The sequence below is a fragment of the Sebastes fasciatus genome, chromosome 13, assembly GCF_043250625.1.
Source record: "Sebastes fasciatus isolate fSebFas1 chromosome 13, fSebFas1.pri, whole genome shotgun sequence".
NCBI lineage: Eukaryota > Metazoa > Chordata > Actinopteri > Perciformes > Sebastidae > Sebastes > Sebastes fasciatus.
The window spans coordinates 12,807,795-12,835,038 of record NC_133807.1 but is presented as its reverse complement, the minus strand read 5'-3'; the positions used below and the strand labels follow the sequence as shown (position 1 = coordinate 12,835,038).

The 27,244-nt window shown below is 42.2% G+C and overlaps 1 protein-coding gene across 4 annotated transcripts in view; it reads left to right on the top strand.

Annotated features, from left to right (window-relative positions):
• Positions 1-27,244, top strand: part of smurf2 (SMAD specific E3 ubiquitin protein ligase 2) — a 62,697-nt gene that overhangs the window by 9,461 nt on the left and 25,992 nt on the right. For 2 of the 4 annotated variants that reach the window (XM_074655545.1, XM_074655547.1), the window contains 3 exons: positions 17,671-17,709; positions 20,158-20,266; positions 26,131-26,264. In XM_074655545.1, coding sequence (XP_074511646.1) covers positions 17,671-17,709; positions 20,158-20,266; positions 26,131-26,264 — 282 coding nt within the window. Of the gene's footprint in view, positions 1-17,670; positions 17,710-20,157; positions 20,267-26,130; positions 26,271-27,244 lie in introns of all 4 variants that reach the window. The other 2 variants (XM_074655544.1, XM_074655546.1) reach the window with 1 other exon arrangement.

The window sequence follows — 27,244 nt, the reverse complement described above, 5'->3', positions numbered from 1 at the left end:
GGAAGGTTACGGTGGTGCAGTCTGCGAGGAAAGGCCTCTGCTGTCACATTCCACGTTTGATCTGTGATTGAAGCTTTGGTATTAAGCTGGTTTCCCCCTCCATTTGTTTGTAGGGATGTCTGTGATTATTATCATCTCTCAGCCGTGCGCCCAGGTGACATCACTCAGCAAGTTTTGCACAAAGTCTCATTAGCTCTGATAAATATCCACACACGCAACGGTCGTTTCATTTTCCCCAGAATCAGAGGCGGAGGCAGGGTGGTCGGAGCGTTCCTGCCCAGCTGTCTGACGGAGGAGGGTAACGTGAGAGTAATTCTTCAAAGTGCGGGCTCTGCTTTAAACCTGGACGGACACGGGTTGATACGATTAACTCCGACTAACCTCAAGCAGATGGGGGTCTCTCAAGTCTCTAGTGTTACTGTGCTGGAGGATCGGGGGGGGGGGGGGGGGGTGTCGGCGCAAAAGCCGCAAGACGCCAACAGCTGACTGGAGGCGTCTGTCCGTGCCTCGGCCTGACGTTTGAGCTCCTTCGGTCCTCTGAGGAGATGGGATCAGAAGAGAGATGTTTATATTCACACCGGATCACATTTCAAATGGCACCTCTGCCGAAGTTGGACAAATACACCACAGGATTCCTGCGTAGTAAAAGTCTGACTGCACATGCACAGAGAAGCAAATGTGATATTTCAACACTGGTTTTCTGCTCCCTAATGTTCCTACACTAGAAGAATCCTAAATATGTATGGAGGCCCGTAGGTAGTTCCTATCCATTGTCTCTGACGTGTAACTGTCTGGTTGATAAGAGTCGCAGGATATTCATTATGAAACTAACCTTCAAATCCAGAAGTGGGAGTGACGAATCCCTGATGATTCAGCTCTTGGACAAATGCTACAGAAGCTGTAGACAGACAGTCATGTTGGGAATGTTCAGCGATGTAGCCTAACATTTACTCTGGCAAAACATATTATTATTATTATTATAGGCGCAGCACTTGACGTACTAATTTACTGTCCAGAGCTTAAGGCTACAAGAGTGTTCTAGTGAGGAGGATTTTTTATTAGGGCTGTCAATCGATTCAAATATTTAATCGCAATTAATCGCATGATTGTCCATAGTTAATCACGATTAATCGCAAATTAATTGCACTTTTTTTTTCTGTTCAAAATGTACCTTAAAGGGAGATTTGTCAAGTATTTATTGCTCTTATCAACATGGGAGTGGACAAATATGCAGCACTGCTGCACAGCGCAACTGAACTTTTGTCAGACACCCTGTTTCTATTTATTTATTCCTGTCACTTGCTTTGAAAGCCCCATAATGGACGAGGAACGGCTGATTCATGAAGTTGAAATGAGGAGTTATCCTTAGGGATGCAATCGGGAGATCGGCATTAATGCTTTCTAGTCGCCGTTAGCTTTTAGCAGCCTTGTGGGCAGCACAGTCCTGATAGATAACAGAGGTTCCATTGATTTACATTATGATACGTTCAGGCTCTATCCAGGAAAAATTAAACGAAATTATAACGTTAACATGATTTGTTCAAATGTAATCCTGTAAGATTCTCAATTTTAGTTTTTGACGAGAAACTTGAATAAATACAGTTTGAAAGATGTTTTCACAGCAATAGAAAATAGACATTAGAGAGGCAATTATGACCTGTTTAACTTCCTAAAACTAGCAAAAATGTACTTTGGCTGCCAAATTTAGGAGCTTGGTGGCCCGTGGGGCCTAGACCTGCATGTAGCGTTCTCCACACATCAACACATTTTTTACTCAATGTGAAAGCTCGTGTTTAAGGTCCATATTATTACTTTTGAAAGGTTTTACATGTTTATACAGCATTTGTTGAATTCCACAAGTTTGTCTAAGCAGAAGTCTTAAAATACGGCTTCATTTGACAACCCGAGCTCTGAGAGATGATTCCATCGCAGCTTTGCTAAATTTGGGTCAGACCCGATGACGCACGTCCTGTAGACGCGTGTCATCTAATTTAACTTGCAGCACATAGTAAAAGCCGTTTATGGTATGCACCTGCACACAGCGGCATGTGGTCACGGTTTATGATCAAGAGAGTCCATCGCTTTATCTCAGTGAGACATCAGGGCTAGCTCATGTTGACAATTACTGAGGATGAACTCGGCAAGTCACGCAGGAAGGAATTGATAAGATGGCTTCTTCCTGTATAGACCAGGACATTCCATTAAATGGCTTGCTGAAACGATTAGATGATTAAAAGATTAGTCGATAGACAGGAAAATAATGTCTATAGTATCTATTTTGATCATTTGATTCAGTAATTTTTCATGCAAAAATTGTGAAAAAACTTGATTCCAGCTTCTCAAATGAGATGATTTGCTCACTTTTTTTGTCATATATATTTGTTAATTGAATGTCTTTGGATTTTGGACTTGTGGTGGACCATCACAAGACTAGGGCTGTCAATTGATTAAAATATTTAATCGCGATTAGTCGCATGATTGTCCATAGTTAATCGTGATTAATCGCAAATTAACTACAGTTTTTTTATCTGTTCAAAATGTACCTTAAAGGGAGATTTGTCAAGTATTTAATACTCAAATATGCTGCTTTATGCAAATGTATGTATATATTTATTTATAAACGATTAAACAAAAAAATAATCAGCCGATAATAATAATGAAAACAACTGTAGTTGCAGCCCTATTGTCAAGACATGGTAGTAGATGTCTGTGCAGTGCTTTCATCCACGATTACGACAGGATTACTGTCCTGATTCTTAAAAGGCTCAGGGTCCTCTCAGTCCAACACATTCACTGGAAAAATATGACTGGGTGGTAATGATGTAACACTGCTCCCAGTTGAAGTTGTGAAATCATTCCTAGAAACTAAAACTCCCCAGGATTGGGAGGGGAAAAACAAATTGGAGAAGCAAAGCGGCATTTCTGGCATTTAACACGGCAGTGTGGTGGTCCTCGACTTCTGTTAAACAGGTTGGTACGATCCAACCTCTCCACTGCAGGCCTCTCCGCTACTCTCCTCCATTACATCAGAGAGGGCAAAGGAGCCAAGAAGCTAGGAGAGCCGAGCAGCCGCTGAAAACGACTCGGGCCCCGGCCAACAGTAGTGCAAGCTTGCAGAAGCCCGAGCTGCGCCGCGCTCACTGTTTTGACTTCTCACTTAGCTGCAGCGGTGGAGGTACTGTGGAAGACTTTACTCGCCTGGATGACTCTCCGTTAGGAACGTTGTATAACACGGAGTGGAAAGAGATGGTGATGTGCTATGCAGGGGTAACAGGAATGCCACTAAAAATTGCCATTGTGGCATGGTTTCCCACTATTTCGAGCCCAAAATAGTCGGAGTGGACTCCTCTATTATGAAATTACTGTGGACTGTATCACGGAGGGAAAAGGTGACGTGAGACGGATGAAATGTTCTCACACTAAGAATGTTGCCAGCCTCTTTCCTTTCACGTGTGAATGTGTGTGGTGACTTTCCCTATGTAGTCAAACAGGTTTTTGCAAAGGAAGATAAACTCTTCGCTTTACCTCAGTTGGTGGATCTGTTACAAGTGTGCATCTTTGTATCTGCACCTTTTGTCTTTGATTTAGTCAGAAAGCAATCTCGGTTTAACAACAGTGTCCCTCAGGCTGTGAGTTTACTGTGGTGGTGACGTTTCATATGGTGAGACCAGTAACTTGCATGTTTTTTCAGGCTTGAAAGTCTGATATGATTAGGACTGCAAGTTCAGTGTTATTTCCAAATTGTCCGAATTGCAAAATCTGCCATTTTCCTAGAGCCCAAGATGACGGCTTCAAATGTCTCGCTTTGTCGCACCAACAGTCCGAAACCAAAATATTGATAGACGACTAAAGGCCTTTACACACCGGGGGCGTGACGAATAAACAACACGAAAATGCGAAATACTTACCTGTGAATATTATATAACTTGGGCTTTTATTGTGAAAGGTAAGAACAGAAGGAGTGAATCAGGTCTGCGCTGCCTTTGTCAAGGTTGAAAGGAATAATAAAGTTTTCCGGCTTGGTTTGGACTAAAGAGCCTCCATGTTGTTGTTTCATAAAAAATCAATCTTGTTCTGAAAAAAGGGTCGCTTTTCCGCTGCATAATATAGAAGAAACACATTTTTGGTCGGAAGGAGAAACACACCTACTTTTAAACATTATGAAAGACATGGATGTCAAAAGGTTTTTGCTTGTGAGCAAATATCGCAACGCCAACCTTTTCAAGAAGGTGGTTGAAGGTAGGGATGTGCATTCCAAGCAAAAGTACTACAAGGAAAAATGTATATTCTTTAAGACAGGACAATAGTCACATAAACTAGTTGATTTTTTTTATAATTTAATGACCATCCCAAAAATCTAAAATCATGACCCATCCCTAGTTGAAGGAATGAAAGAGGGAGGCTGTGTTCGCACGGTCAAACAAGTCTACCATCGGTTACATTAATCGGTTTGCACGGCTGCATGCAAACGGGAATATTAGTGGAATATTCATTTTCATTAGTCATATAAACAGCTTAGCAGGAATATTGTCTTTTGGAATAAGGGCAAAAAACTGAATATTTTGTGCATATAGTCATTGTCACTGTAGTCCTCCATCAATCATTAATCTTGATTGTTAGAAAACTCCATTGGTTACTGTTGCCAATGTTATGCATCATGGCACCTAGAAGGAATCCGAAACAAGACTTTAGTTCCTGGACAGTAATTTATCTTGGCTGGTTGCCCGAATATTAACAATGTCTAATAATCACCGGGCTTGCCTTGTGCTACGTCATTCTCTAACCGCAGCACGTCGTCATTCATATATATACTGTAATACCACCTCGCAGATCTGTGCTTCCTCTGAGTGTCTCGTTGTGTTTCACAAGGTCTCTCACTTTACCAGCAGGTGCTGAGTGTGATGTATGATGATATATGGCTTCTCTTAGTCATGGCCTCCTATCCTTTTATGAAGAGAAGCTATGAGGGATATACGTCTTCTGTCTTTTCTTTCCTCTAAGTCCGCTGTTTTTTTACGCTTTCGGTCACAGAGATTTGGTGCAGCAGATGTCCCCAGACGTCCTTTTCCTCAAGTGTGTAACAGGAGTCCTGGGAATCTACATTTTCTGTGTTTGCTTTGCGGTATTTAATGCACGTCACAGGGAATATGAGTTTCTTAATACGTTTCACTGCTGGTTTCCTCTCCACTCCTCAATTGTTGACAAGATGGCTCTTCATCTCACTCGGGGGCGCGTGTGAGGAGGAGATGAAGCATGTCTTTTGAGACTTGGAAAGCAGGGATCAAGCTATTTTTCCCCTCTTTTTTTTAAGTGTTCCTTTCTGTTTTCCTCAGTATAAAAATGATGCACAAGGAGATTTCCTTACTTTTTCCTTTCTAATTTTATAAATCTTGGAAATTGCAGGTCTGTTTAGAGTTATTAGGAGATTTTCCTGGCAGTTAGTAGTTCCATGATCACTGCCACCAGTGACTCTAATATCTGCATTATGTGAAAAGAAGGAGTCTTATCAGATTTGCATATTACATAAGTGGATTGGCTAAGATATAAAAATCTGCCAAAGCTGCGATATTTCCCAGTGTCTACAAGTCAATTTGCCATAACCACATTTCCACAGTTATCCTGCACCCCGTGAAGAGTTGGACTCTGAAATTCTACCCTGCTTCCTCACTCTATTCTGCCTGACTGCAGCTAAGGGCTGAAGTTAAGTGGTGTAGCCAGGTTATTAAAAAGTAACCCACTTTTGTCGTGCTGAATGTGAATGGGTGGTGTGGTTGCCTCTCTGGCGAATGCTCTGGACTACCCCTTAAAGCATTTTTTTTAGAGGTTGTTTGTCTGGTATCAGCTTTTGAGAGATAATGTGGGTTTTGCTGCACTTCCACTTGCTTACATCATCTCAGAATATGGACGTAGATATAAAATCTGTCATATTGATAATTGTTAGCTCTGTCAGTGGGAGTGTGGGATCCTCACGATGGCAGTCAGTTGCTCTGTCACTTGTAGGGTGTTTCGCAGGGGAACTCAGGAACCAGTGATCTTTTATTCCATGGCTAAGGCGAGACGATAACGAGACGGCACAGACGTCATTAAACACTAACAGTGACGATATCAAACATGCAGTATCGTTGACGAAAAAAGATGAGACTAAAATGTAGTTTAAAAACATAAAAACTTTACCAATATCTCTCTTTGTTTTTGTCACCTTCCACCTTCTCTTCCCCTGTCTTCAGGTGCGGTGGAAATGCAAACAGGAATATGTAAAAGGGACTTTTAGTTCATGGTCTAAGCCAAGTTTACACTAGTCGTCAGATAGTTGTACGGTTCACACTACACAACTTGCTGTCTTTTAATCGGGAGACTTGAAGTCGTTGTCGTTTTCACACTACATGACTGACCGGTGACAGGGGGGTCACACACTATTGATCTTTCTCAAGGAGGAATCCCTAGTGAAGTCTCCAAACTACGTTTTGTCATGAAAACACGCGAGAAGTGACACCAGCGTAGTCATACTTGTTGATGTTGTCGTTGGCACACATTTCCCCTATGTCACTGTGTTATGTTAATTCTTGCAGACATCCAACACCCCAGGCGCAACAACAACTTTCGTCCGTGTTGCAAATGCAACACATACAGTAGAGTTCCTATTGTTACAGGCGACCTCTTTGCCCGCAGGTTTCCCCGCAACCCCGTGTCTCACACTCTCATTGGCTGTAGCTCCCCGACAGACTCCCCTACAGGTCCAGATATTTAGCCTGCTAGATATCTGGAATGTGTCTGCGATGCATCAGTGATCACCGATTTGTCTCTGATCTGGGCTTTTGTCGGGGAACTCCAAAAACTGTCGTCGAGTGGAAAATCAGGGCTAAAGCCGTGTGGTGTGAACTAGGCATAATGCTCCATAATTCCTGGGACGAAAAGGGCTATTGGTCGGTCACAGAGATGGTTCAGTTTAAAATGAACTTGGACATATTCCATATAAACTGCGCCTAATTTCCTTCCTGTGTCAGACTGAAAGCCTGCTTGTCTGTCTGTGAGGTTGCCATGCATGGAAGCTAATATCAGCCTCCCTTCCGCTGCGGCCCCAGTGATGGGAGCCTCCAAGAGGTTCAAGACCAAACATTACCCAACACACTGTCACAGGAGATTGATTAGGAGACGGCTCAGAGATTAGCAGGAGACGGTTAGAGAACAGGTTCACCAGCACAACCATCAGCACTTGTCAGTCACAATTTCTCCCTCCCTTTCAGTCCCACAGAGGTTGGGGAGGAGTGGGAGGGGGAAAGGAAGCCTTTTGTTTATAGAAGAACAATGCTGCGCATGAGAGTGCACGGTCAAAACAGTCAAAACAGGCCAGACAGACAGAGGAAAGGTTGGGGTCTGGAGGAGGCTGGGGTGGGGGGAGGTTGGGGAGGGAGTACTGTTCCCTGAAGATTTGTCAGACTGTCTGGAGGGCTGGGTCAGTGCACTGGACTGGAGGAACCAGGTGGACAGGAAGGGGAGTTCAGAATGAGGTCAACATGAGCTGGTGGGCCTGAAGAGATTTGTTTAGGTTCACACGCAGTTATGATTTCACGCTACGAGAAGATCGGCTGATGTTTTGAAATGCCTCCTCCTCTCCCCCTTTTCCCCTCTTATTAGGCTGTGTTTCCAGACAGTTTTGACTTGGGATGGTAATGGTGGAATATAACCAGGCGGTCGTCTCTGTTCCCACACCCCCATATCCTCCACCTCATAGGCTCCAGTGTAATGGTTAACCGCGGACCAACACTGTGAACCCTCTTTTCCCCACGGTGCTCTTTTCTTTTCCCATGCTTCGTTGTGTTAGTGTGTGTGAATGTGACTCTTAAAGAGGACCTATTATGCTTTTGTGCTTTTTCCCTTTCGTTTAGTGTGTTATATAGTTTTTTGTGCATGTAAAAGGTCTGCGAAGTTACAAAGCCCAAAGTCCACAGCAAAGAGAGTTACTCTCCCCCACAGAAACTCTGCTCCTGAACTGCCTGAAACACCTTGCTTCAAGTCCTGCCTTTTCTTCCTAGCGGGCGGCTAGTTTGGCACGCCCTCAAACAAAGCTAGTTAGAGCGGAGCTGGAGCGGAGTCTGAAGAGTTTGGTTCGGTTGACCAATCACACCAGAGTGGGCCAGCTGACCAATCAGAGCACTTGTACTTTTAAAGCATGTAAAATTAGGGGTGTAATAAAATATCGATACACGAGTATCGCAATATTATGTTTTGTGATACTGTATCGAATCTCCAAAATGCTGTATCGGTTTTTAATTAACCTCTTAAAAATCCGACGGCCCGCCAGCGGACCCAGCCACTATTCTGTCTTTCGAGGTTGTAGCGGGCTAGAGTGAAGGTATTGGCCTCATATGAAACTAGAAACACCTAAGGAATCCATTGGTACCAACCATGTCATACTAGCTTGTCGCAAAGGAGGCTCCAAAGTTCCGCTAAATTATGGCGAGGAAAAAACTGTCACGGCCATTTTCAAAGGGGTCCCTTGATCTCTGACCTCAAGATACGTGAATGAAAATGGGTTTTATGGGTATCCATGAATCTCCCCTTTACATACATGCCCACTTTATGATAATCACATGCAGTTTGTTGCATGCAGTACAAATGTTTTATTTTCACCTCTTCTAAAATTATGTATTTGAATATTTCTGCATATTGGGGTCCCTAAACAGTCTTAGAAATGCATTGATTTGGTATGACTGGAAAGCTGAGACTCTTGTGGATCCAATGAGTCTAAGTGTATTCATGTGTGATGATGTTAGTCCACATAGTAGCCATTTCACTTATTGACTTTTTTTTAACTCAGATTTTATGCATACGGTGGTGTGTCTTTATATTATGAAAATCTCCTAAAATTAGATTTGAAAAATATCCCAATATATCGCCTTGCTTACAGTATCATGTAATATATTGAATCTTTACCCCTGTATCATGATATGTGTCAGATCGCCAGATTCTTGTCAATACACAGCCCTAGTAAACATGTTCTAGTAGAAACCCCAAATACAAGTATGCACCTGAAAATGAGCATAATAGGTCCTCTTTAAAGCCACTCTATATGTCAGTTCACAACAGACGAAAGTAGACTCCCAGTTCCATCTCGTCTCGACCAGCGATTGCTACCATGGCGACGCCCCCCTCTCTTCCCTCCCCGAGACGTCACATGACCTCTCCCTCCCCAGGTGTTTGGCTTGCGTCTGGCGGACTTCATTGATTCGCCTGCACAGTGGGGCTCTTTGTGCGCCAGCCTGTGAGAAACTGGGCCCGTCCTCTCCCCACAGGTGGAACTTTAACTTCACCCCCAAGGTCTCCATCTCTGCGTCTCTGCCTGCACAGAGCTGCTGTTGCCACTCAGAGGAATTGATTTTTATTAAGAGACAGGCCGGCAAAGGAAGGAGCTAAGCAAATCTGATAATCAGTCGTGTGTGGTGTTTGTTTAGCTTTACCCTGCTGTCCTCGGGGGAAGCGGCCCTGTTTGGGCAGTAACGTGGAAAGCCATTATGCCACTAATAAGCTGCAGTCAGCCGAGCAGCCACCAAGAGCATGCACACGACACCCTGCTCCTTATGTGGTACGCCAGGTTATATTTCCACTTAGTCACTGACACGTTTGCCAAGTATTTGTTTCTTCCAGTGGTAGTGTGTGAGGCTGTAGGTGGTTGGATTTTCTTTTTTGTGTGTTTTAACATTTTGTGTGGGTGAGACTGTCTCAGATATCTTCCCCTTCTTCTGTGGTCTGATTAAACTAACAATTCTGCGTAAAAGAGAAGTGGGCCTTCAGCCTAAAAGGTTTTAGTAATTTATCAGATGGAGGGAATAGTATGTGATCCCTGTTCCCGCTCAGAAGTGTTGTGTGGAAATAGTATGGAGTAGGGTAGTTAAACTTATCACTCGCAGTGAGAAATTCAGATACCTGTGCATTTGTTATCAAAAGTCCATTCTGATCTGAAATATGTCTGTAAGTGGAAGAGAGAGGCCTCTAACGCTGCTGTCTTTGTTTATTGTCTTTTTAAATGTCCATACCCGTCTCAGCGCTCCAGTCCCCGGCTGTGTGAGGCGGTGCGACCGGAATGAGAAACACAGGCGACACAGAGAAACCCTTCTCTCATGCTTCGCCTCGATACTTGCCGTCGCTATGGCGACAGAGGATTTGAGATGGGCGGAGATGCACACGGGGGGTTATATGTGATGCTTTTCCGGAGTGTGTCTCTTGTGTGTTTTTGTGACGGAGGAGGAGAAAGTTCGAAGCCCACCGGGAGAGTAATGATGCAGTCATCTCCCCGTTTAGTACAATATGTCAAACTGACTTCACTGTTCAGTACACTCCTGATAAAACAAACGTATTTCTTCTACTAAATGCATGAAATATATTCAAATTTTTAAACAGTCTAAAGTTGAAATGAAATGAAAAAATCCTTTTTAACCCGTTTGGATCTCATCCCCGGTCATATTGTGCACATATTCAGCAATATATGCAAAACAATTTACAAAAAATCCATTTCTTCGTCTTCTTGTCAAAATCGAATCATCTTTTCTTCCTGTAAAACAAAATATGACGTGTGCTTACGTAAGCTAGTACCAACCAATTTCAAGCAATCATATCATGACATCTGCGACAGGTGTATGTGGAGGCTCCGTATCGTGCTGCATTCTAAGCCCGCCCACTTTTTAGTGGATTTAAATCCCTCTCACAATTGTACATCGCTCAAATATTCTGTTTCATTGGGGAATACTCACAGTACAGAAGCTAAAGATTTCCTCCAAAATGCAAATAACGAATTACTCAAATGAAAATATATATGAAGCAAATCTGAAATTGGAAAATTCACTGGATTAGAGCTGCAATGATGAGTCTACTTATTGATTAGTCGATCGGCAGAAAATACATCGGCAACTACTTTGATAGTCAATTGATCCATAAAGCCAGACATCTCTCTGGTTTTAGCTTCTTAAATGTGACGATTTGCTACTTTTCTGTCATATTTGATAGTAATTTGAATATTTTTGGTTTTTGGATGACTGTCGGATGAAACTATTTAGAAGACGTCACTTCAGACTCTGGTAAATTATGAATTATATATTTATGACATCCGATTAATCAATAAATCATACAGATTAATCAATTGATCAATAATGAAAATTATTATTAGTGACAGAGTTACAGCCCTTTCGTAGATAAGGGTTTGGCTGCAGTAACATAACTTATAACTTCTTGAGATATTGGGCTAACAATATCCGATAACAAACCGACAGTCTAGTACTCGTTGCCTTCGTTGGTTGGGTCGGTTAGGTTTAGGTATGAGGAGTGAGGTTGGTTTGGTTTAGGGTAAGAATATCAGTGTAAACCAGTCAGGCGGAGTAGGGCCTAGGAATAATGGGACGTCGGAACAATGGCATGGCATGATATTAAGTGTGAAACGGTTTGGAAAATGAGTTTGTTCTAAAGAGGTTTTATGTCGAGGACAGAATAATATCATCATCACCACCCATTCATGGAATAATGCGGATTTTTGTCACTCCCATTTTCTTTTATAAAGGTCAGCTCTGCGGTTCTGAATTTGCCCCGTCCAACCCCTCACCTCATATTAACTCTGGCAACCCGCTCCACTAGTTGGTAGCCACTCCCTGAGAACGGCGTTGTGTACAACAGCGTAGCCATGGAACAGAAATGATGTGATTCTAGCTGGCGTTTGAAATGAGCTTTTAATGTTTCTAAGTTTTCCCATCATTTGTTTAATCTCTGGGCCATGTGTGTGCACCCATCACATTGTGGGGTTGACTGTGTGTGTGCGTTCTGACGTATGTGCGTCTCTCTTCTATTTTAATGTACGGGGAGAGAGAGACATAATTATATTTGTCTGTGTGTGAGCATGAGAAAGGCGGTCCAGGGTGACCAATAAAACAACAGATTTACGATGCTGCCCTGTAGGTGCAAGCTCGCCCACTTCCTTTTCTTCTGTCATCACGACCCCATTTTCCCATAGCAGCATAAATTTTGGGGCACTTGTGTGTGCTGCTGGCGGGTAAAGAGGCCCCATCATTTCTATTAATGTCATTATATAAAGCTTTTGCGTCGGGAAAGAAAACGTAATGGCCTTTAACGTATGGTGGGTCATTTAGCTACTGATGATGTATCTCTGCAAGGGGTTCAACATTACACGGAAGTCTGTGAGCCATGCTAAACTCATTCATGAGCTTAAAATAACTGAATTAAATTTTGTTTTCTTCTAATTCTTTCATTGTTTCCCTCCTTACACATTCCACCCTCCTGCCCTACATTCAGATCCCCCCTCGCTACTCCTCTTTCTGTTTATTTATATCATTTCTGTTCAGAAAGCGGCTTTGTCAGTTCAGAGCATCGCAGTTAGAATTAAAACAACATCATTAGAGAGACTTTTACAAGCTGGAGGTGTGTTAGAAATTCAGATTTATGCACACAAAGGGCAAAGAGGATTGTCGGAGAGGAGGAAGCAGAAACCCCGGAGAAGCTCCATCAAACATAAATGAGGCCAATGTTTCTACAGAGGGTGAAATGGCTGCTCCAACCAAAGGTCCCAAAAACCCAGCCCACCCTTCATGTCAGAGATCTGAGAAGGCTTTGAGTCAATCAAAAAATCAAAGCATTAATCCCTCTACCTCAGAAAGACAGAGACTTTCTCCTTTAGTGTAACTAAAGGGAATAGTCTGCTCAGTTTAGTTTTTTGATCCTATTTGTCCCTTTTGTGGATGAGTGGAGTGGTAGGTCCACATTTCCTCCTGCAAGTGGAAGCTCAAGAGTAAAAGAAGCTGAATAGACAGTCTTACAAATTTTAAAGGTTGCGTCATTTGGCTTGGCAACACTAGGTGTATTTACAAGGATATTAAGTTTAAAAAATATTTATTTATTTATACCTTGACTTTGAGTGTGGCCGTTCGAAACAACTATAAACACGTTGATTTCCAAACAGAACGCAAATTTTACGCAACTAAAAAGCAATGTAATTTATTTTTTTAGATTGATTTTCTGAGCTTTTGCAATGCAAATAAAGGCATCAACCAATAACGTTGTACGGAACCGGCTGAGTTGCGCCTATATTTATGAAACAACAAGACGGAGGCTCTGTAGTCCGGACCAGGACGGCAAACTTTATTACTCCTTTCAACCTTGACAAAGGCAGCGCAGACCTGATCCACTGCTTCCGTTCTTACCTTTCACAATAAAAGCCCTAGTCAAACTCAGCTACAATTGAACTGACACATGGTGCCCCAGCCTGATGTAGTGCTTTAATTTATTTTACAGTAAAAACACTTTCAAGGTTTTAAAAAGTCGGCTTTTATCCTTCTACAGAGGTTGTGGACGTTGTGTCCTCCCCAAGCAAACTGCTATTTTTGACAGGTGAATTGCTCTTTGCTACATAATGCTGTCTCAGGAGGCTCACAATAGCTGTGGTAAGAGCGAGACCTTTCACTCTGGCAACTTGCTTTCATGCTGCTGTGTGTTTTGTGTGCGTATATAATGACACACATTTGCATCTACATGTCTGTCCTTTAGAAGGGTAAGCCTGCTGAGATGGTAGCGTAGAGCGTTACGTCTCTGAGGTTTGCCTACAAATGTCATAAAATCACACGTTTTGCAAAATAACTTATACTCATCTTTTAAAATAAAAGTTTATGTATATTATCATCCTAACATTTTATAATGACTGTGTTTTTGTCAGCGTGTAATGACAGCCGTATTGTGATGGTTGGATTCCAATGCGTCCTGATTGCCGTCCTCGCTGCTCTGCAGCCTCAGACTCCTAATTGGCCTCCTCTGCCACCATTGTCTCCCTGCGTGTACCATTCCAGCGGTTTTCTCTCCGTTTTCTGTTTTCAGCTGTAATCCGGCCCCCTTGTATGTTTTCATAAGAAGCCTATATAGGTATAATTGTAGTGTTGCCTTCCTGCTGTGGGGCTAGCTGAGGACTGCTCATGCACTCACAGGAGGGTCTGCAGGTTTCGCTCAGCTTAGTTTGCTTTAAGCTGAGCTGGCCATTGTGTGGGCCACGTCATGTATTTTCTTAAGGCTGGCCCACACTAAAAGATTTTTCAATTCTTAAAAGATTTTGAGAGATCCCACACATAACGACATGTTATGATAACTTTAACAGTTTTGGTCCTATAGTGTGTGAAGAGAAATGATTTGCTGACAATTATCGGGAGGGGAAATCGGGCCCAAAATCGGCTTGATTCTCGTGTAGTGTGTACCTGGCGGCATTAGTTTGCTTTAAGCTGAGCTGGCCATTGTGTGGGCCATGTCATGTCTTGCCTTTCTCTGTAGTTGGTCACATTTGGTCTTTCTTGTCATATTCTGTTCCTGTCTGGACTTTGAATGCAGGGGTTTGTTATGTTGCCATGGCCTTACCTTTTCTTCAGAGTCAGATTTCCCAGTGGTTCACTGTTCTTTCTCTTTACCTCCTGTGGATTTATTACATTGTGACTTCTAGACTAGGGAACATACTGCTCAATGTTTTTCCCCCTCTGGAATGGAAACACCATCAAATCACTGTCAAGCTCTCTCCTTTTTTTTTACATTATGTCCATGTTGTGTGTGGCGTGTGGACAGACGCATTGTGGAAACACAAAGACGACTGTCACCTGTTACCTTACTGCACCTTTTTCACCTCTCTTACAGCCTCAAAGAAGCGTGCACATCCACACTTGTTCCTCTGTGCCTCTAAATAATTAATTAGATCAGGGGAGAACGAGTTGTCTCAGGGGGCCTAAGTGTGTGTGTGTGTGTGTGTGTGTGTGTGTGTGTGTACGTGCATGCTCGTCTGTGTGTTCAGGAAGAGCGCGACCGAAAGCGATGCATACCAGATGTTTTAGAAATGAGGTGGGTTTCACTGGAACGTAACACATTCCCAGGGATGTTTGCGGAAAGAAATTCTTCCTCATCTGTCGAGCATGTTCTGCACCCCAGCCCCCCTCCAAATCCTCCAGGAGGGTATGCATCCAGCACTCGTCTGTTTTTCTCTCCTCCCTCTGTCTTTTTTAATGGGGTTCTTGTCATTAAACCCACAATCCCTTGTGCATCTGTAAACACCATGCATATGTAGATGTGGGTGTGTTCCACGCCGGTGAAGCCGGTGATTTGTGTGTTTAATTCCGTCGGAGCTCAGAAGGTACGTCCTCCTCCCTCCGTTTCCTGGTGGGTAAAATTGTTTCAGCTCAGACCTAAAAGTGATTCAGGGTGATATTCCACATGGTGTGTGTGTCTGAGTATGTGTGGTATGGGATAGGGAGGGGATGGGGGAGGGCAGACTGCAGATTGAATGGCTTAAGCTGCAGTCTGCCACTATGGGTACTCTGCCTTTGTCTATTTGTGTTAGCAAAGTAAAGTCTGAGCACTCTCACCTGCACACGAGGGGAGTGGGCAACCAGCTAGGGCTGCAACTACCGATTGTTTTCATCATTGATCATTCTGCAGTCTGCATAGGGCTGTCGCAATAACCTGTAGCAATAGAGTGCTCCAGGGATGACGTACTTTTGTAGGCCAACCAGAAGGTTAGCATCGCCCTGGTTCCCTTGACAAAAAGCCAATGGGCTTTTTCCATTAGGTTTTGGATTATTTCAGAAAATAAACTTTGTGGCAAACAAACGTTTATGATACTTACACGTTTTGTTCAGCAGGATAATCTTCACAAATGAACACCACTTTATGATTTTGAAGCGTGAATGCAATTACCAGAATTATAAAGCTAACGTTAGGCTATAGATGAACTACACCACTGTTGCATGAGCGCGAGTATACACAACGAGGCTGTAAAGGCAGACGAGTCGGCGTGATGACGTTTAGTAGTCTCATTTAGCCACTTGTTAGCAACCGCCTTTTTTAAGACACATAAAGGCTTCAAAATTCACAACTGGGATATTATTTACGTATTTTATGTTGTACAACAAAACGTTAAATCCTCTTAAGCTTGTGCTAACCACAGACCTTATTTCAGGCATCTAACTAAAAATCCATTCAAAAAACCCATTGACTTCCAGACGAGGGAACCAGAAGTGCTAAAATGCTGACTTATTTCCGAGTTTTAGGACTCATTCCTGTAGGACTCTATAGGGCTGTAGCAATATTGCAATACCACGCTATTGACAAGCCAACTGCAGGGGGTGGCAAACAACCTCTATCACTGAAACTAATGCAGCGATGTACATGTAACCTGCCTTGGCGGAGGTCTGCGCTCTCTGAGTGCACTTCTAGTTATTTTTGCGATCAACGTTGTATTGAACTTTTGACATTAAACACAATTTACACCCCCTAGAAAAGCTGAACAAGCTAGAAGACAGGCAAGTAAATTAAAAGAGATACAAATCACGAGTAGAAAAAGATTAATAATATCTTATCTCTTTTTAATCAAGATACACAGCACATCAACATCCAGACCAATTAGTGTCTGTTCCTCAGAAAACGTTATCACAGAAATAAGCTAAACCAAATGTGCCTGACTCATAGGCTGCAACTGTAACTCCAGACGGCCAGGTGGTGACTGATCTTCCTCATCCATCCACACATAGACAGAAGGAGGAGGAGGGTTTAAGTGGCTCTGCCTCATCACCTCAGCAACCGCCTCTTGGCTCTCAGAGTAGATCAACGGGGTCGACCTGTCTGCTGCTGCGGGACGGAGAAAGAGGGACACAACGTCCTCTCCTCTAGCTCAAAGGCTGGATTTCATATTGAGTGACATGTTTTATATTCAAGTGTTTTTATTCTAACGGTGCAATACGTGTTAATTGCTGTAAACCTATTAGCTAAGGAGTTGATTCTTCTGCTGTTGCTAATGGGGTCTAATTGTGGGTAAGAGGTAGTTTGTGTAATCTGCACCAAAGTTGGCTGCAATGCAGTTGTTTGTTTTCCTACTTGAATCCTGAACTAGACGAACCCTCTCCTGCTGCCTGCCCATAAACATCCCCTTTAACACTTTTCTAACATATGCTTCTAAAGTAAGGGTGTAAGAAAACATTGATACACTTGAGTATCATGATATTATGTTTTTTTTTGTGATACTGTATTGATTCTCAAAAACACTTTTATTTTTAAAAAAAATCATAGTTTCCATGCAAAGATTTGTGGCAGACAGTGGTTCGTTTTGTGTTGTTTTAATGTTGGATGCAGTTTTGTCAAAAATATTGAAGTATCAATACATATCAATACTGAATAGTTGAAATGGTTTCAATACTTATTTTCCACAGTATCGATACATGAGTACCAGCTGTACCTTCTGCTCTCTCTTCTCTCCGACAGCAATCGTTTGATAAAAATATTTTATGCCCTCAATGTTGTGTCAAATTTTCCCTGTGGTATCAAATATCGATACTTTTCAAGATATTGTATCAAAGTTAGAAATTACAGTATCGGATATGGCGCGTATGGTGCATTTGATGGTGTGTTCTTCATACTATGACAGTTTTCCTAAAATTAGATTTACTATATTGCCTTGCTTACAGTATTACGATATATCGCAATATATTGAATCGTAACCCCTGTATCATGATACATATCGTATCGTCAGATTCCAATACACAGCCCTATTCTAAAGTAAAAGCTTAACATACAAAAAGTAAACTCTGATTTACTGCGATTTCTGATTTTAATATTTATGTTAAATTAACGCTCAACTCTTCTTCTTTTTTTCAGTCCTCTGCGCCAAAAACCTGGTGAAGAAGGACTTCTTCCGTAAGTATCTGCCAATCACAGCTGTTAATAATAAACCTGTATGTGTTTGTGGGTATATGATGATGCATGCACTGTAAAGACTTCATGAGACTGACAAACGTGGGTCACTAGTTTGGGCTGCTAAAGTTTAGCTGCTGCCAGCCTTCAATGACACACTAAGATCAACTTATTTAGCCAGATGTGGTTGGTTTACTACATGTGTCCTTGGAAATAGGAGAGTGTTGTCTACATAGTGCCCCATCACTTTAAACATAAACATGCAGACCAAGACTCAAGTGTAATTCCTGATACAATATCTATAATAAAGTTTTGTAAAATGCCACCAAGATACAGTGAATATATTCCCATTTTGGGCAGCATTTCTGCGACCACTTTGCATAAAAACACCCACTTGTTTTCTCCACTATAGAGTTAATAACCCATGTGTGGGGGTCTTTAGTGTTGCGAGTGTTTGGGTGTGTTTGGGTCAGGCTGTCATGGTGAGTGAGCATGTAAAGGTCCTCTGCTCACTCAGGTGGTTTCTGTGGTGCCCATTCCTGCCATTCCAATGCTCAGGAGCTGAGCAAACAGTCACTGAGGGAGTTGTTGGAGAGCAGCGCTGAAACCATAGATGTGTGTGTGAACTAAATCCATTATGTGCTTGTCTGTTTTGTCATCATGTTGACATGTTTGTGTCAGTGATTCTGTTTCTCATAATATAAAACAGAGAAAAGTCTTAACTTAAATAATCACTCACCAGAACTGATTTTTGTGTGACTAATCAATTAATCTGCTAATAAATTTAGCAATAATCATGTGGTGTATTTTCACACCAGACCAGCTTAACGTATTGAGAGCAACAAATTCAAAGCGCCCTTTTGTCTCCAAAGGATCTCATTTTGGAATCAAAATGCAAGAAATAAATGTGGAAGTAAACAATGAGTAATCTGTGACTGGTCCCATAGCACAACAACAGTGTTGTAGACACCACGGCATCTGTGTCAGTTGTATTAATCACCATCTGCCATGTAGCAAGCTAACACCGCAGTGTAATGTTGTCATTTGTGTCTTGTTAAATGTACAATATGTTACATTTGTCGGTTGGTGTTTGTAAACACACCGCATTCAAAGTTGGCCCCTCCTCCACGGCTCAATGAGTCGAGCGAGCTTTTGAGTGAATGAAGAGAGGGAGCGGCGTTAGTGAGAACAAATCAGTGAATCTGAGAAATAAAACGTTATTTTCTGATTCTGTGGTTACGTTCTAAAACACAAATAAACACACACTAACCTCCGCACAACCCTGTGGGTATGTGGCGCGTTGCCGGATTTTGAATGAATGCAGCTGAAGGACAGGCTTCATCCTGTCCTTTCTGCTCAGTGTGTGTGTGGCTCGGTCAAACAACGGTCAACTGTTCTCGGAGCGAAGGAAAGAGAGACAGGAACAGGAAAAAAACTGAAGCACATAAAAACTCAGCAATGTAACAAACCCGTTCTCATCCGTCAAATACGGCTGCTTTGCATCTGATAGAGCTAAAGGGGGTCTTGAGCCACGGTATCAGACATCGAGGGGCGTGACAAGCGGCGGTATCTGACGACCTGAAGGAGCTGCACATTAGGGGTGGGAATCACCAGAGGCCTCACGATATGATATCATCACGACACTTCAGTCACAATACGATATTCTCACGATACTTAAGTCACGATACGATCTTATTGCAATTTTAAAACATTTTCGATATGCTGAATAATGTGATAAGATATATTGCGATTTATTACCTTTTTTCAACCGCAAGTTATGTAGTTTGTCAACATCTGTTTTATCTAATAAGATACCGTTTTCACTCTGTTAATTTCAGAGTTTTTATTCACTTATAGTGAGGTCAGAGGTCAAGGGACCCCTTTGGAAATGGCCATGCCAGTTTTTCCATGACAAAATTTAGCATAGCTTTGGAACGTTGGCAGTCTTTCCGACAACATAATATGACATGGTTGGTATCAATGGATTCCTCGGGTTTTGTAGTTTCATATGATACCATTATCTTCACTCTAGCTTTAAGACTGAGCCCACTGCGGCCTCTGAAAAACAGGATAGTGGCCAGGCTACCACGTCAAAATATCGTGATACTATGTTGCATAGATTTTTTTCCCCCACCCCTACTCCCCACCCTTTGTGCTGTTATTGGCGGTGGGTTTCACCCCCACGAGGGGCCGAAAAGCTCTTTGCTCAAGCCCAGAAGAGTCCCCAACACAAAATAATAAGAAAAGAGAAAATCCAAGCAGAGGGCTGCAGGGTCTCTGTAGATACAGACACCACCACACACTTCTAATGGGTCATAAGTGATGATTGAGAGGGATTCTTTTTGTATAGTTTTTTAGGAAATTCCTGCATAATATACCTTTTAAATAGTTTATCTGTTATTTATTCTTGTTGAATGTGGCTGAGCTTAGTGTTTTCCTCTCTCCCTACAGGCCTCCCTGATCCCTTCGCCAAGGTCGTTGTGGACGGTTCAGGGCAATGCCACTCGACAGACACTGTGAGGAACACACTCGACCCCAAGTGGAATCAACACTATGACCTGTGAGTCCCAGACACTTTAAGCACACTCATTTCTCACATCTGTTTCCAAAGACAAAAAAAAATGAGATTCCTGTCTCGGTTTATTTGAATACCTCCCACCTTCCTAAAGACTTAATCTGATTACAAACAGCCGTTTGAGGCCCTGCTCGGGCCATTACCATTTTTATGTCTTTCTTTATTTAACCTCAATAAGTGAGCACACTGAGAAGTGGCAGGCTGTGTCATTAACAGGACCTAAACAGTAACAGATGTAAACAGCTCTTGCATCTGGTCTCTCACTTATCTAGATATTATGTAATGACATAACCCTTCAGCAGTCTAAAAACGTCCCTTGGATCGGTGTTTAGGGAAACAGAAAAAGGAGGGCGTCTCCAATAGTATTTTCTTCCATTGACTAAAACACGTGTATGTCTTGTTGTACTCCGATCGCCTTTCCCGAAGATGGTTTGTGCTCTGAAAGTAACCTGGAAAAAAGCAGAGACAGAGCGCGTGAGTGAAAATGTGAGAGTGAAAGTTTCCAGTATTCGTCCCGGTGTTTATCCAAACCGTCATGCACAGCCAACAGCGAGAGGAAGCACATGTCTCCGTTTGTTTGGTTGCTGGGGAGACGGGACCCTTCTCTCTACACGGCTGTTAAATTAGCTGCTCGTGTCACATTTGACAAGAGGGAAAAAGTCACGCGCACGTGTGTGTGTGTGTGTGTGTGTGTGTGTGTGTGTGTGTGTGTGTGTGTGTGTGTGTGTGTGTGTGTGTGTGTGTGTGTGTGTGTGTGTGTGTGTGTGTGTGTGTGTGCGTGCGCGCGCACCTTTTTAAAGATGGATCGATGGAGAGGAGGACTCGTGGCTCGCTGGAGCTCCTCTGCGCTAATTTGTCCCGTGGGCCTGCGGACGTAGCTGAGTGGAGTTTATGTGCAAATTACTGGTGTTTCTGTGCCAGTTTAACATCAGTGTACCCCCTTTACTGTCTGTAGTGTTTATCCTCACGGCCAGCAGCAGGACTCTCAGGTGGTGTGTTTTAATTGAGCAGGCTAGAAGGCCGTCTGGCTGCCTCACACTTATTAAAAGAGGGCCTGCAACACCTGGTGTTCGGACTACAGCCGAGTGCATGAGAGCTGTTGGCAGTGAATCTTTTTTTTTTGGTTTGTGTGTGATCATTTGAGGGTGTAGAAATACTGTGTATGAGTGTATGTTCAGGGTTTCATTGGTCACAGCCAACAAACTGGCCCGTGAACTGTGACCCCTTTGGCGTTGTTGCAGGATGTGGCCCACATGCCAAGGATAGCAGACAGTCTGTCCCTCTCACCAAGTGTGTAAAACAGACAATCACTACAGGACTACAGGATATGGTTGAAATTAACCCATTTGTGCCCGCAACCAAACATTTTAATGTCCTTTTGTGGAAGTGTTCTGTGGGCTTGCCGTAGCACAAATGTGAAGAAATTTTCAAAATCGGTCAAACAGTTTGGCTAAAAAGTGTGTTTTCTTATAATACTATATCTAGTGTTTGGGCACATGGAACCACTGTTTTTGCAATAGTATTATTCAATTCAATTCAATTCAATTTATTTTTGTATAGCGTCAAATCACAACAGAAGTTATCTCAAGACGCTTATAAGAAAATGTCTGTATCTCCGAAACTACAAGGAGCACAATCAAGTATTTAATCTATAAACTCATAACAAGTTGAATATCAAAGATATGCACACATATGCAGTGTAAAAAAACATTTCATGTGGAAAACATCTAATAAAACTAGGGCTGTCAAAGTTAACGCAAGAATGCGTTAATGCAAATTAGTTTTAACGCAACTAATTTCTGTAACGCATTAACGCAACTTGCGATTTTTAGGTTGTACCGGGCTCACTTTTAAAGCTAGAGTGAAGATACTGCCTTGTCACAAAGGAGGCTAAATAATGATCATAATGATAATAATCTCCCTTTTAAGGTACATTTTTAACAGATAAAAAATGTGTGATTAATCGCGATTAACTATGGACAATCGTGCGATTAATCGCAATTAAATATTTTAATCGATTGACAGCCCTAAATAAAACATGATGTTAGTGTTTTCCTCATTTTTCAAAAATCTTGATTTTGACTGATAATAAAAGTGTGATTTTTCATGTGATCTAAAAGTTTCAAAGTTGTCCTGTTAGATACTTACCCAAAAATATGTCCGTTATTTGTAGAGGACAAGGACACAGTGATTATTATTAATGTAATGATGTTTTTAGAGGACCTTCATCTTCATAGTGAGGGTCATGAAGTGTTTTCAAGCATTTCTGGAGTCTCCCTCCAGTGTGCACTCAATTAGATTTGGTTAATTAGAAGTTCGTCAAATACGGTGTTATTAAATTATACATGTGCAATATTAAGTACCCAGTCTAGACTCAAATTATTTACGCCCACTCATCCACCGTCCAAGCTGAATTACTATGAAAGCACCCAGTTAAGCAGCACCACCATTAATGGCTTTATTAGACCCTTAGTGTTACTATGTAATAGAATTAGGAGAGCATCTGTCAATCAATTTGAGAACATCAGCAGGTTCCAGTCCCACCGTGAGAATGTTCTTAGTGGACCTTCTCTTTTGTTCTGTTTGTGTTGCTGTAATGAAATGTTTTTCTTTCGCTTTGACCATATGTTCTTGGCAGTAACTTGCAGGAAAAAGCTAGTAAAAACAGTGCCAAAGATGCCTCTTGTATGAATACAGACTGCCAAATAAAAGGATGTATTTAGAAAGCACATCTGACTCTTTAAATCTGCTGCTTTTTTCCTTCTTTATTGCAATTTTCCCATTGTCTTCCATGCCGTATGTGTGTGTGTTATTGCCTATGACTGGTATTAAAAAATCTTAGCCAGACTAATGAATTTTATTACGTGGAGTGTGATCCAGATGACTGGGGTTTGGTTATAATACTTCCCTCCCGTCACGTCTGTCTGACATAGCCGCTCTCTCACATCGCACCCCAGACAGGCATTTGGCATTGACTCAAAATGTCCAGACGTCTTACTCACAGCCCCATTGTTTCATATCCCTTTTGGTAAGCGGCATGATAATTACAGTGGGATGCAGTTCTGCGAAGCGTACAGATGATTAGTTTTTCGACTGAAGGAGGGAGCCCACCCGAGCGAGCAGATGTGCCACAACAGGTTCACATGGTGAGACTTTATCACTCCCTCGCTCTGCCTCGCCTGACACACGAGGAGGAGGAGAGCAGAGAGCGTGGAGGAGACAGGCAGTCAGGAAATGATCTGTCTCTAATTCCCTACACATCTTTTGGCTGTCTGTATACAATATAGTTACCTGACCATGTTTTTTACTAGCTATGTTCCTTTAACATTGTGGTTTTTAGCCATGCTAGCACTATGGCTCAAGGGATGACAATGTTGGTCTGTCAGTTGGTCGGTCCACCACTTTGGTCCAGACTGAAATATCTCAACAACTATTGGATGGATTGCTATGTAATTTTATACAGACATTCAAGATCCCCAGAGGATAATAACTTACCGACTTCAGGGATCCCTTGACTTTTCCTCACCATGAGGTTGACATTTGTTGTTTTGAGATACATGTCTCAACAGCTATTCAATGGCTTGTCATTAAATTTCATCCTCACATTTATGTTCCCATTTTTACGCCTCCACGCCGGCGACAGCTGTGGCCAGAGGCATTATGTTTTCGGGTTGTCTGTCCGTCCATCCCATTCTCGTAAACGTGATATCTCAGGAGTGCCCGGAGGGAATTTCTTCAAATTTGGCACAAACGTCCAACCTGACCGTGTCAGGTGGTTTGTTTCACAGAACCATCTTAAGCAGGCAGTTTTAAAAAATACAGGTGATTGGATGAACCATCTGTCAATCAAACTAACGAAAGTGAAACTAACTGAAGGTGAAAACACGGTCTTCTGTGCCGTTCTTTGCTCTTCTTTCAATGAAGAAATACTTTCCAGTTCTGATATAATTGATGCTATTGCAGCATCTACACTGACCTCTTTTTGGAGCCACAATTGTTGTTCAGAACAAACAGTCGCCACTCCGTGTGGCCTTTCAGTATGGTAACCACGCCCGAACTACATTAGCTCTTCACAGGACAATGATGGTCCGTGGTCTGGCTTGCCGTACACAAACGCATTGCTTTAAGCCTGACAAGACTTTCACGTAATATGTTTTCCCGAGATTCTCATCTTATCTTGTGACATCCTGAGAATCCAGCTGCCGTGCAAGGTTAGCAAACGTCCACTTGGACTCGAAGATAAAATGATTAGATTTTGGAGGTCAAATGTCGAACACGTTTTCAGCCATAACTCAAGATTTCATCTTCTAATTATGACAATTTCACACAAATGTCTAACAGGATAAAACAATGAAGTGATGACATTTTGAACAGACATGGATTTAAACTGCAACTTGACTGGTTTGTGGAGGTATTCAACCGCGGATCGGCTTTTCTAGTTCAATCTAGCACCATCATGAGGCCAACATTTCAATTGTCCAGTACTTGAGTTTTGCAGGTATTTGGTCAGAAACCAATGACATTCCCATCAGCATCAGCTGTACTTTGTGTTTAGCGCAATGTTAGCATGCTAACACGCTAAACGAAGATTGTCATCATGGTCAACATCAGCATGTAAACATTGGCTTCTGATGTACACAGTATACAGTACATACTGCATACTACATGCTGCATTTTGGCCAAATCAGTACGTACTGCTAGTATAGTATGTGGTTTAGAATACAACCATTGTCATTATGAGCCTGTTAGCATGCTGACGTAGCATTTAACTCAAAGAACCCCACAGCCTTAGTACAGCGTCACAGAGCAGCTAGCATGGCTTGTTATCTTCTGTTCTATAATGATTGACAATAACGTGACGATGTCCATTTTTTCCACATTAGTTCAATCATATAATACTCCATGCAACTTATCCACAACGTCTAGAATCATGTAGCAAATACTGTGATTTTCCAGCGGACGTGAATGCAGCATTGTTAACAGTATAGTTTACAAACTTCTCCTAAACTGCTTCAAAATCGTTCACTACTTGGAGGCAAACAACCCTTGAATAATATTACAACCCTCCATATTTGACAGCGTAATTGATGACTGTTTATACCTAATTACATTTTCAATTAAGCTGGTTTAATCAAGCTGGTCATTTGTGTTTTTCATTCATGTATTAGGGGAAAATGGCTGCTTTCATTTTTCTTAAACGTTTGCAATCACAAACCAAAAGGGGCTCGAGAGCTGAATGCTTGGCGTCAGCCTAATTTAAAAAACTAAATTTTTTTAGAACAAATTTAGACACAGTCTGACAGCATATTTTATAGTTTATAGCATTTTCATAGTTACAGTAGTTTTGTTGCTGCTGTAGCTAAATTGCATGTGATTTCTCTACTGTACGTTTCCTCTCTCACCCCTCCTGATATGTGGGGAAGGGCTGCTGTGAATAAATGATTCACAGGATCACCGTCTGCTTATGGCGCTCTGTCTCATACGCAGACGCTCAGGGTCACATTTACACATTCACATGCGCTGGCTGGAAAATCCCTCTCAGCCTACTCCGCCTTCCTCTTCCTCTTCCGCCTCCACGTCCCGACTGCATCTTGTAACGTGTCCTTGACGAGGCGACTTGGTGGTAGCCTCTGTGGCGGATGTGGGTCTCCTGTGCATTGCTTGGGACATCCTGAGTGAGACTCTTAGCTGTTACATGTTGACATCGCCAGTACTTCTCTAAACAGCTTTAATTAGATGAGAAATTATGCTTCACGCAGTCACACAGTGATTCTCATGGTGTTTATGAGAGAGCCTATCATTATTGAATATAATTATGTCTCCTTCTCTCTGTCTATGTCTCCCCTCAGATACATCGGGAAATCAGATTCTATCACCATCAGCGTGTGGAATCACAAGAAGATTCACAAGAAGCAAGGGGCTGGGTTCCTGGGCTGTGTCCGCCTTCTGTCCAACGCTATCAATCGCCTTAAAGACACGGGCTGTAAGTGTCAGTATAACTCCATTTCTTATTTTTTTCTTTTGAAATCTCTAAGCTGAGCCATGTCGCATATTAAAAGTACCCTGTGGAGTTTTTGACCACTCGTAGCACTACAGAGCAATGGATTTACAAGTAGGTCCTTGTTTTGTCAGTCCTGCCATCAGTTTCACGCTAATCTACTGATCAGCCATTGCTGGCCATAACACGCAAAGAAAGACAGCAATGCACCAACAAGGGCAGTGAAAAATGTAAACAATGCACGTTTTGAAATATTTCAAAAATTCGCTTTGCAATTATTTTAGGGGGAAGGTATTAATTCAACACATTTGTCAGGCCTGAAGGACACACACAACGTGTTTTGGCTTAACTAACTATATATACCTTTTTGTCTGTAGGGGTGTACAGTAACGGTACACAAAAGTCACGGTTCGGTTCAAACCCCGGTTTAGGAGTCACGGTTCGGTACGACAGAAAAAAAATACATAAGGATACTTAACATTTATTTTGAACAGACAGTAGCGCAAGTGTCAAAGACCGACACAATCCTCCTGCTGGGGACTGAGGTAGCATTTTGTCCACTGGCAACTTTGATAAATTATTAAGGAACATTTCACACTTCTGTATTACACTGTAGGAAAACTGCACAAATACTTTCCCAAAAGGCAACAGGTCACTCACAACAGGCTATAAAACTGAAAAGCATCTCTTATGCTATGAAATTTAAAATACCAAAATACATAGAATAAAAAAAACAACTTGTGCATTGGGAGGAGTGTTTCATTTAGTTCCGACACACCGTCCTCGCCTTAATACACAACTCACTCTCTCTCTCTGTTGCTATTGTAGCTGACCGGGTACCTGCAAGCAGGTCTTCCAGCTCTGGCGTTTCATTTGCACTCGCCATAGTGTGACTGACCCGTATGCCAATCCACTTGTTGTGCTAACCTCTGTACACGTTGCTAACAGCTTGTGCTGGTGAACTT